Genomic DNA, 11,783 nt, shown 5'->3' with positions numbered 1-11,783 from the left:
GCTTCGTAGAATGAAATAGGAGTATTCTTTGGTAGTTCCTATACCTAACGAATCGTAATAATTACCGTATAGCATACATATACAAGTTATACGATACGTGTGTGTGTGTGTGTGTATATATATATATATATATACACACACACACACACTACTGCAATATCTTGTATTTCGTCACTCCTCTGATTTCCACAAAGGCCACTGTTACGCTTTACAGCGTTGTAATTAGTTAATTGCTTTTCGTAAAATGTTTGCTGTGGACATTTTGTTTAAGTGTTAATATTTGTTTCACTGTGTATGAAAATGTAGGATTTCAATCATTTTATCTGATGCTTACAATAAAAAAATCAAATAACTAAAATTAATTAATATACTTTAGTCTTAAGTTGGTGATCTCATTAAATATTTTCGATTAAAGATGGCTAGACAGGTAGATAGTTATAAAGAAATGCTTAAAAAATGAAATGAGCAGCAACTGACTGTAGTAGAATAAAACATGTATAAAGGATGATGTAGGTTTGAGAACTTTAATGGACTGCTACTGACGTCTCAGTATAGAAGCCGAAACGCTGTCCACTTTTCACTCAACAGGCAGTTGTAGTGCGTTAAAGTTCTAACACCTATTATATCAACTCTGCCTGTAGAGGATGACCTTTGAAAAGTTTTTTTTCTTCATGTCGGTGTGTTTCAGCTGTTGCAGGTCTTTTATGGTATTCTGGTGGGTTGTGGAAGACTTTTGAAACGTCATCCTCTACACCTCAGTATAGAAGCCGAAACCTTATCCACTTTTCACTCAACGGGCAGTTGCAGTCCGTTAAAGTTCTAACACCTATTATATCAACTCTGCCTGTAGAGGATGACCTTTGAAAAGTTTTTTTTCTTCATGTCGGTGTGTTTCAGCTGTTGCAGGTCTTTTATGGTATTCTGGTGGATTGTGGAAGACTTTTGAAACGTCATCCTCTACAATGTGTGTTATTGCGAATGTGGCAAAAGTGTTTTCGTTCGTTGTATTTATATTTTCTTCCTCTTATAACCGTTTCGCTTTAGTGATGTGAATAGAATTTAGTCATTTTGTGTTAAGCCTTTTAACCACAGATATATAGATACCACGCAGCTTTAACATTAGAACTCCGAATTTAACGTGATTACAGGGCCGAAACTTTTTATTAGAAGTAGTAGTTTGTGTGTATGTGTGTGCACACAATTAGTGGTCAACTGCATAATCAAAGTTGAATTTTTAGACTTATTAAAGTCAAATGTAGGTTAGTGTTACCAGATTTATGTTGTTGTTTTAATAACCTACCAAAATATATCTCTAGAATTGCATTTGTTCTTTCATAAGAACAACGTGTTGAATTGCCGTTGATAGCATAATTCCGGGATCATTTCTCTTTCATGCACCGCGTTCAAATAGAAAGAAATATATATTTTTTGAATGTAGTTTTTAATGGTGATTTCAGAAATATAAATTAAAATTTGGAGGAATGAAAAAAATACTTTTAATATTTTTTTTTATTTTGCTTAAGAAACAAAGGAAGTACTTTTATCATTACATTTAAAATAATTGCAAGACATCAAGATAATACAATGTATCTAGTGTCAATATAACAAATTCACTGTGAAAATTCAGAAATATTTCCAAATATTCTACAACAGGCAGTTGCAGTCCATTCCAGTGTACTGATCATGAATATTATGTGGTTATTATTCACACTATCAGATGGATGGATAGCTATAGGTACGTTTTTGGTCATGATATGTAGCATGAGAGTTACTCAAATTGATGTAATATAATGTCCAAATAGAACTACAGAAAATTCAGGTGCTGGTGAAAAGGTTACCTAAGTACCTTGAACTTTGTAATTGATAAAACAAAGGGCAAGAAATTATAAGAATGCTTGAGTGAAAGAAAAGTAGAACATGTTATAATATGTCAACTATACTAAACTATCATATCCAGTGCTGACTGGCCTTTTGCCCAATATCAGGGCTTACAGGCCAGCTGGGATAGGACAGATTTAGTAGGGATCTATACATTTTATGTAAGAAATTTATTAATCAGGTATTTACATAAAGATTAATAACACAACATTATTTATTTTAAATTTTAACACTGATTATTGACTTCTATTATTTTTCACTTTAATTAACTTTACCGTCACTCACAAGAACTATCAAACCAACAAGCTAGTCTTCTTGTCCCTGGAGTGGGTGACCACAGCATTATTAATTTTAAGAATCTATGAGTGAAAGCAAAATGGATTATGTGATATTATGTCAACCATGCTCATTAAATGTGCCTAATCCAGTGCTGAAGAGGCCTTTCACCCAATACCATTACTCCTTTTTAATTGAAATGAACCTGTGGAGAAAGAAAGAAAAAAATAACATTGGGTGAATTTGTTTTTAAGGAAATCACGGTGTTAATTTTTCAGCTTGTAAGTTATTGAGTAAAGGAATTACTGTAGATCAACTTTTGGGACAGAAATAGTAAATACTTTATGATGAATAAACTTTTTTTTAAAGGTTAATACTTCAGTTATTCAAATAATGACGCATCAAACCAAGATACAAATATGTTTAATTAAAAACTTGATGAAAGTCTTAGTAGGTACAGAAGACTTGTTGCACTTTGTAAGATAGATTTGCACATGTTAATGAATGGGGTGGGGAAAATCACTGCAGGTGTAAGCCATGGTTTTGCAGTTATATGTTTAGCTTATGGTAATTTCTCTATCATTCAATGGTGGATTGCTGCCACAGATGGACTTATGGCTGAGGCTTGTCACAACCTTTCCCAAGGAAGGATATTCATATAATGAGGCCTAAGAACACCAATTTCAAACACAACCGTCCATAATGTAGTGCACAGAATTGGCAAGAGAAAGTAAACACACCTGCATAAAGAAATAATGGCACTTAAACCACATCCTACTATTCACAAGACTACCATTGCCATAGTTCTCAGATTGGTAATTCAGGAAATAGTTACTAACAACGATTTTGTCTTTATAAACAATCATAAACCGTGAGTGAATAAGCTGTTCCCCAAACTCATGGGTGAGAAAATGAGGAGCTGTATGAAAAGCATGTTTTTTATTAGAGGTGAAAGTTGCAGAAATGAATGAGGTCTAGGTGTACTTCAATGACCACATCAAGGAATGGATAATTTGCTGTTGATCATGAGGTGATAAGGACTTTCCAGTGTGTCATTGAGAATCTAAAAAAAAAGTTGTATTTGCTTTAGGAGAGCTGCAGGTTTTTTATGTATTGGGAAATGTAAACTTCCTAAAGTGCACAATAAAGTAAAGATAAACTAGTTACCATCAGAAGAACATATTGACACTAACTGTGTAAGATTAAATTCATTTAGTGTATAGCAACATGATGCATGTTGATCCCCATCAGGTTTACATATGGTGGAGGGTCTGTAAAGTGTTGTTCAAAAGAGTTAGTGTTGCGTAGTAGCCATCCAGTTGTAGCTGTGACCAGGAATGGAGGAAGAAGTGGAACATATATTTGACACTCAGAAGCTAATGAACTGTTTGTTGTACATAAACATGTGAAGAACATTACATTCGGTGACCTTGAGTTTGCTAGTAGAATAATATTTTTCTCAGGAAATATTAACACTTAATATTTTACTCAAATTACCAAAAAAGATCAGTATTTGTAAATCATACAGTGTGTAAACCACATCCTGTGCTATATCATTTCCTGCAGCCTTGTTTGCTTCCTGTATTGCTTAGCTATGAAACGTCTTGATAAAATCATGACTACCAGGAAATGTAACCCTCCTTCTCATGAACAGTTTCCAATTCATATCACATGGTACTCAAGTCATGGCTTGAACTGAACTTTTTTTTATTATGCCATTCTTGTTATTAGCGTGGAAATTAATTCATAAGTTTCATTCTAGCAGTTTGATTTCAATAATATTTCATCACATACTTTTTGTGTGTTCTGCTTAAAGACTAGATTAATCATAATTTCAAACTAAAAAGCTTTTAAGGTTATAAACAGAAGAAGCAAGCAAAGGAAATCTTTTGTTGAAATACCACTCATGATATTTTTCTGTTTGTGGATGTATTTTTTTTTTTACAAAAAATATTAATAGTAATGTAATTGTAAAGTTGTCCAGTTCTTTCAGAAAGTTTTTTTTAACAGTAGTATTCAGAGTAGCGGTGTTGGAGATCACAGAGCAAGAAAGTAGTTGTGAATGATGTGTGAATTACATGTGGCTCTAAAATATATGAACTTGTAGGGCCTGGTGTTGGGAGGAAAGCAGCATTTAAGGAAATGCAACCCTCCCTCTCCTCTTGAACACTTTACAGTTCAGATTACATGATATGCGAGTCACAGCTTGAATAATTTAAGTTGTGATATCTGAGATCTTTGTGATTATAAACATTGCAAAATAATTCATAACTTTTGTTCCTTCGGTCTTTGATGTTTCCTGACAAACGTTTTATGTGTTTCCTGCATCAAGGTTTTAGAAAGTTGTATTTTCAAACCTTCTGAGGATGTAATAGAAACCCAAGCAACGAGGGTTAGTAAGATGTTAAAAGTAATGTGTATGATCATTTAAGTAAGTTGCACATTGCTTGTATCACCCATTTTCCAACCTTACGACAAGTGCTGCTCAACGAGAACCAAGTGTAAAATTTATTTGAGAATAATCATATATTACTGTGGATAGCAGTTTTTAGACTCAACCTATACATGTGTGGTTAATTAATAGATTTTAGCTACATTCTGAGAGGCCCCGAGCATATCACATTTATTAAAAAAAATTATTGCATTTTCACATAGAACATTTCAAGAGGTAAGTATATGAAATATACTAAAAAATTATAGTATTGGAGTTTCTTCAAGCATTCTAATAAGTCTTAAGTACATTAAATGTGCATAAAATGGACTGTTTACAATTGGAACAGAATTTACAAGTTATCAAGTAATTACTGCTAGAACAATATTTTTTGATGTCCTTTTAATTACTGACTGCTGTCTTGTTTTTTTTATTCAGTAAAATGTTTAAAGTAATAAATTATCACAGGAACTTACATGAAAATCACAAAGTACAAAGTACAGCAAGATTAGTTATTTTTGTGGTCATGAGTCAGTGAGTTGAGTTTAAACCTTTTCTCTTTCATTGAGAAACACCTGCTTTAAGGTTAGTATTGTAGAATTCCAGAAGCTTCCCAAGCATGAGACACTCTGAGATCTAATAAAAATTTTGAAGAGTTTATGAAAGTTGATACATTTCCAAAAACAACCAAAGAATTAATAATAATTTTATTGGCAATACAGAGTTGAGTGCCACTTACTTAGAAGCTTTTTGTTTAACCATATTTGTCAAGTTTTTTCTCTGTATTTGAGATGCATTTCCTTGAGAAAGTTTGGACTTAAAAAAAAAATGATATGATGCAAGTGTGAATAAGATGTATGTGTAGAAATGTAACTTATAATTTGGTGTGTGGTAAAAGCTAACTGTTTGGAGTTATTTAATAAAACAATTTTAATGAAGATAATTTACAACTTTTTGATCACAGCAAATATTTTTTTTTCTTTTTTTTAAATATTTTGGCAAATGTATCTGGCATCAGTGTGTTAATTAGCATTATTATTGCAAGACACTTTATTATTTAGTGTAGTATTCTATATTATGTGTGCTGTGATGATATTATGAATATAGAATAAAATTAAAAGAACAAAGGTTCAAGTAGAAAAATATATATATATATTCTGTAAGATGAAATTATCCACAGTATTGCCTATAATAATCAGGTGACATATTTCTATTTATGTATTCTTTCTGCAGCATCTAATGCCCAGGCTAACAAATTAAATTCTCTGAAACTTTATACATTATTTGATATTGTTTCTGCTAACCCTGATTCCTAACATTTACAAACAGAAAGTGTCAGAAAAGCATAGTTCTTGCATCAACAATCAATGTAAGAGTGACTGTTGGAAGCCATATAACATTTACTATAACATATGTGAACATTTGCTATGTACTTGCATATCTGAGATTCACAGGTTATGGGATGTAGTATTATTTATATTGCCCTTGCTCTGAGAATTCTAGTAGTATGGCATTTCACAGTAGTATTAATTCATGTTATTAACATCGTTAATCTAGCCGAAGTGATAAGTTGTTTGAAATTCAGTGAAACGTTTAAAAAAAAACTACATGTTCTGAATGAAGCACATTTCTTTCATTTCTAGTACATGCTGATAAAGAATAATAATAATAAAACTGTTATTTTGGCAATAAAATTAGATTTAAAAAATTACCTCTACTCTCTGCCTGATACTACTTGCCCTGATGAAGTTGTAAAGGTGAAACATTGGCTGAAATTAAAAGTATTTTTATTAATACCTGAAGAGTAAAAATCATTGTTCTCAAACTTTATGTCCAAGTCCCTTCAGTGTACACTACAAATTTTGAAAAATAACATTGACAGTTTGAGTTAAATTGGCATGTTCGTTTGTATAAGATGAAGTAATCTTATGTAAAGTGTGTTTAAGGATTTTATGTTTTGCAGTGTGAAAGGCAAGAATGTAATAGTTATTGATTTCTTTTTTTTTCTCTCTCTCTCTTTAGGTAGGGTGTTGAGAAGGCAGAGGACTTGAAAGGTAGAGAGGATCATCTGTCTTCAGGCCTGATCAGCACCCTTTTGCAACCCAACTGACTCCAATATCCATTATGAAGATAGAGCAATGGACATTTTTTTTGTTACAATAAATAGATGTTGTAAATAAGAACTAATTGATGTTTAACCCTTCTGCTTAATCTTCTACGTATATTTATGAGAGTTCAGTGAACCATGAAGAACAGAATTTGGTGCAGCTGGACGAGTATTGTTCCACAGCTGTGTATTGTTCTCAAAATGGTGGACCTTGCAACAGCCTGTTGGGGTAATACAGCCCCAAATCTTGGAAGTAAGCTTCTTCTCATATTTATTTCTTATACAGGAAAATTAGAACTGAAATAGGTTCCTAAATTAAGGCTTTTATCATTCTTCTTGGTATTTTAAATTTACCTTCTACCAACAAAGGTATCCAGTATGGAATATTGCCCTAATCTCTGAATGAGTACTTCTAGATTAAAACGAACCTTTTATGTTGCTAACGTATTCAATCGTGGCTATATGTATTTGGATGGTGATCCAAGATGTTCTATAGGTTAAGTAACATCAAGGAGATAGCAAACCAGTATAAAACGTTTGCTCAATGAAATAATGCAACACTAATAAACATTTCTACCTTTTAGTAACTAAAGTTATTTATGATATTGACGAGAATTTTGCAGTAATCAGCTATTTTTCAGACATTGTACTGTGTTGTGATTTATTGAAATCAAAGACCTATTAGGCATGCAGATTTAGTTGATGTGTATTACGTCAAGGTTATGTTATGGCATTTGTTTTACATGAATTGTAGATAGTTTATGAATCTATTTCAATAAATGTTCAGAACTTTTTGTTAATAATGGTTTTGATTGCTCTGCACAAGGTGTACTCCCACACCAATGGTTCATCCACTTCTACACTTTCCAAATGATGGGAGTTCTCCTTGTTTTTTTTTATTCATTTATTTTTACTCTTCATGATGGGTGTTGTTGCTGTTTCCACCCTTGTTGGGCGAACTACATTTTATAAAATTGGTTAAGTTTACTGATTCTATACAACTATGTGTGAAGTAGCAGTACGTATAGAGGGTTGAGTACATTATATTGAAACGGTCTTGAATGTGTAAATGAGCAAAGCATGTGGCAACTACAGCCCATGTAAATTTGAGGTGAAATAGAATGCATCAAAACTACATTTTACATTATTTGGCATTTTGTAGGTAGTGTGATGTTCCTAAAAATTTAACAATTTTGAAAAGGATATGTAACAGCTGTTTTCAACACAAAATATTCACACGCACTCGGAATATAAAAAATTTTCCAGTTTTTTCCAAGATGGAGATATCTTTTATACTTGTGCAATTGGAAAACAAAAAAAAAATATGGATGAATTTGTGGAACCAGGATCATACAGAAAGAGACCTTCAACAAGTCCTACCTCAACTGTGGTAAGCAAAGTTTAGCATCATGTAACAGGGGAGAATCCACAAACACAGTAACAAAAGCCATCCATGTGTCCCAGGCAACATAATGAAGAAAGATCTTTGTCTGGAAAAGGAAGCAAGTCTATACATAAGTTGCTTCCATGACAAATCTGCATAACTGGTGCATACCTTAAACAGCTTGAGAATGAAATGGATATTCTTGGTATTCCATACCAAGATATGACAGTCATGTTGTCTGACTATGGATTTCTGTGAGATTGGATGCTGGGAAACCGTTGTCCTCGTACACTAGATGGATTATAGAAAATAAGAAGGGAGTGGTGGACGGATTTTGATATTACAGTCTTACGACAGAGCCTTTTGTAATGTAAACTATACTGCAGGGCTATTGGCAATATGCACAGCTTTTGGATAAAGCATGACTTGAAGTGACAAAATGGACTGTAATGATGTTGTGAGCTCCAAAATCATTTTGATATAATGTACTTAACGTCTGCATAGTACAGTGTGAGCAATCATTCTTTTTTTAACTTCCAGCTGTTTAAATAAAGATGAACAATACTAATTTGTTTGAAGTAATTTCATGTTAATTAATTATATAGTCATCTTTTAACTGTCAGTATTATGTGTTACCTCGGAAGAAGTGAAATTGTTTTCAAAGAATAGTAAAAAAAGTAAATTTAACAGATTTAGTCTAAGATTTTCTAAATTTTAGTAAGATAGGCTTTTGACACTAGTGTAGTAATTCTTGATGTCCCTAAGATAATTGTTTGTAACTTTAAAGCTTTGGCATCTTTATTCATCACAATCACTTTGTGATACTTTTTGAGTTAGGTAGCATAATTTGCTAACATTTTGTTAGATAGCAGTATTTCAACTCTCAGGTATCATCAGGCTTAATAAAAATAAAACACACTAGAACAACATTCAGTTAAAATAATGGCCGAGAGCATAGTTTTGGCCAGTAGGGTTAAATTGTGAAGTGATTTAAACCTGATCATATTTTTTTTCAGATTTAACAAGTGACTATTCTATTGAAGTTGGTTCCACTGTTGACCTGAACTGTACTTTGCATCAGCATCAAATTTTCTTAAAGAGCAGGGACCATCAAAATGAGACATATTTTGTTAATTCTACACACTTGGAGTTTCGCTTCAACAGCACTACAATTCCTCGTGAATATGTTCACATTGTAAACCCATTAACTGCACAGCTTCGAATTCCTAATGCAAGTATTGCCTACTCTGGAAAATATTACTGTAACTTGAAGCTACCAGAGATGAAAAAGGATATTACAGTATGCTTAAGTATCATCTTTGTTGGATGTAAGTTATTATTATTATTTCATAAAAATATCCATTGACTTGTGGATTTTTCTTTGCGTGTCTTTTTAATTCTAACATTTCCTATTTTCCCTTCCTCATTGTAGCTTAGTGGTAAACCTGAGGGCTTCTAATCCTAAGAATTGGGGTTTGGTCTCTACAGTGTTGCTTATTGCATTTAACAACAAACACAGAAAAATCAAATATATCACCGTATGCTTTTCTTAAACAAGTCAGAATATTGATTTTTTGGAATGTTTAACAGAGGGAATATTCTTAGCCTTTGGGTTTCAAAACCTCTAGTCATAGGAAATAACTCATTGATACATTGCTATTTTTATAGACTCGAATTAATTCCAAACAAGAAATTACAGGTATCTTGGAGCTCATAATTTATGCTTGTTGTTAGATGAAGTCAAAATATCAATGACTTAGACTTCACAAATCACCACCTAGAGTTTGTACATTTAGTATTTAAAAAGGTAACTGAGCAGTCACTAATGAATTATTTGAGTGCCTAACAATTATTTCTTCTGTACTTACTGTCCTTTCAGTTTCATTTCTGAACAGCAGCATACTTAGTCAAGTATTGTTATGTGTACATTGTTCGGTTATTTTTCTAATCAATAATCTTTATAATTGGTTAGGAATATGTTTCTTGTTGAACATGAAAATGTATGAAAAGAAACTGCATGTTGTATGCAAGTGAAATGATTAAGAAAGAGCCAGGATGCATTGGCAACTTATAAAAGTTTGTGTTTGGTAACAGAAGTTATACAAATCAACTTGTGTGGTACTATATTATTGTAAAATTAAATTAATAACAAACAAGTTTATGATACTATAAAGACTTGTTTTATCTGTTCTATCTCTGGCTGGATATATTTTGTACATCAATTTAACCATTTTGCAATATTAGTACACAAAACTAGGCTTTATGTAAATGAAAAGTAAACCAATCATAATACAATATAATCTTTGTTAAAAAGCATACATGTTTAAAATATGTAAGCCATTGTTTTTACATTTTATCTTATGTATAATACTATGTTTACACACAAATTATGTCTTCATTGAAATTCATTTCAAAACTAGACATAATTAGAGAATTCTCTACCATGCCTTGTTATAAACATGACATAGGGAGTTCTTCTCTACAATGTCATGTTATGAAGAATGAAGACGAGCTTTTGATATTTTATAGATAAACCCCGTGCAGTGGATCAAAACAAATTTTCTTGTCTCAGCAAAAACTTTGAAAACCTAACTTGCTGTTGGATACCACCCTATAACCCTGTCAGAACAACTTATACTCTGGAGAGTGATGTGAGGATAGGGTAAGTTTGTCATCTATGACTTTCAGGTTTATAGCATTTGGCATCTTACATTTCTCCGATTGAACTTGGATAAACATTCGATATCTTATTGCTGTAACCAAACTGATTTAACCACCACTCAAATGGGTTTGGTTCAGTAGAAAAGTTATTTCATAGTTTTTGCTCATAATATTTCTTTCTCTTTCACAGTGTAATATAATACTTTTTTTTTTTCAAAAACAATTTTGAAACTTGTCTGTGTGATCATTTGAACCAAACTTACATGCCAGGTGGTTAGAATTGAAATCTTGTTGTTTTTATACCAACATATTGCAGTGCTATAGTAGGTTGAGTTTTTACTACAATAACTGCAAGATTAGCCTTTAGTCTTTGAGCTTTTTTCATTTTAATGAAATACTGGTTTCTGTAATGAGCTGTATTTGGTAATATTTGTGACATGAAATGTAATATCCAACCTTTTCTTATTGAACTAGGTGTAATTTTCATGTTTATTTGACTGGTATGAGAAGTTTGTATTAATATCTGTTAAGATACTTTTCAGTTGTCATTATTGATATAAGTTGTACACAGGTAGTAGTTGATACATTATAAGCATGTTTGGTCAAACTAACTGTTGCTCTGTTTTACCGCCTTAATAAAAAAGGAATAAACTGATCAAGGAATTAAGCCATGCCAGTGATATCTTAAACAAAGGACTGCTTTTCCATGCTTTGCCAGCACCAACTATAAATAGATACTGCAAGCTGGTATTTTTTGAACATACCACATTGAGACAGATATGCCTTGTCTAAGGAATGTTGTATAACACTTTACTAAAGTTTTGGTTTCTTAGTTTGTTATTTGGCTGCTTGCCAACTGTACAGTTCTGTTCTTTATACTCATTCAGCAAGTTTATAATTTATTTTTGAACAGGTTATAAGCTTTTCAAAATAGAAGAAAGAGATGAAAATTAAAATAACCGATTATATAAAAAAAAAAAAAAAATAAAAAAAAACAATTTCTCTAGTTGTCATACCACACAAGTATTTTAATTAAACAAAAAAGA

General features: G+C 32.1%; 1 protein-coding gene across 2 annotated transcripts in view; it reads left to right on the top strand.

Moving 5' to 3' along the window:
* The window catches only part of LOC106469414, a 56,041-nt gene that overhangs the window by 20,567 nt on the left and 23,691 nt on the right, over window positions 1-11,783 (top strand). For both annotated transcript variants that reach the window (XM_022397930.1, XM_013929905.2), the window contains exons 2-4: window positions 6,608-6,945; window positions 9,093-9,404; window positions 10,606-10,738. In XM_022397930.1, coding sequence (XP_022253638.1) covers window positions 6,831-6,945; window positions 9,093-9,404; window positions 10,606-10,738 — 560 coding nt within the window. In that variant the 5' untranslated portion in view covers window positions 6,608-6,830. The remainder of the gene's footprint in view (window positions 1-6,607; window positions 6,946-9,092; window positions 9,405-10,605; window positions 10,739-11,783) is intronic.

The sequence above is a fragment of the Limulus polyphemus genome, unplaced genomic scaffold (assembly GCF_000517525.1).
Source record: "Limulus polyphemus unplaced genomic scaffold, Limulus_polyphemus-2.1.2 Scaffold3472, whole genome shotgun sequence".
NCBI classification, from domain to species: Eukaryota; Metazoa; Arthropoda; class Merostomata; order Xiphosura; family Limulidae; genus Limulus; species Limulus polyphemus.
Note: the sequence above shows the minus strand (reverse complement) of the source record. Positions and strands in the feature narration are given on the sequence as shown.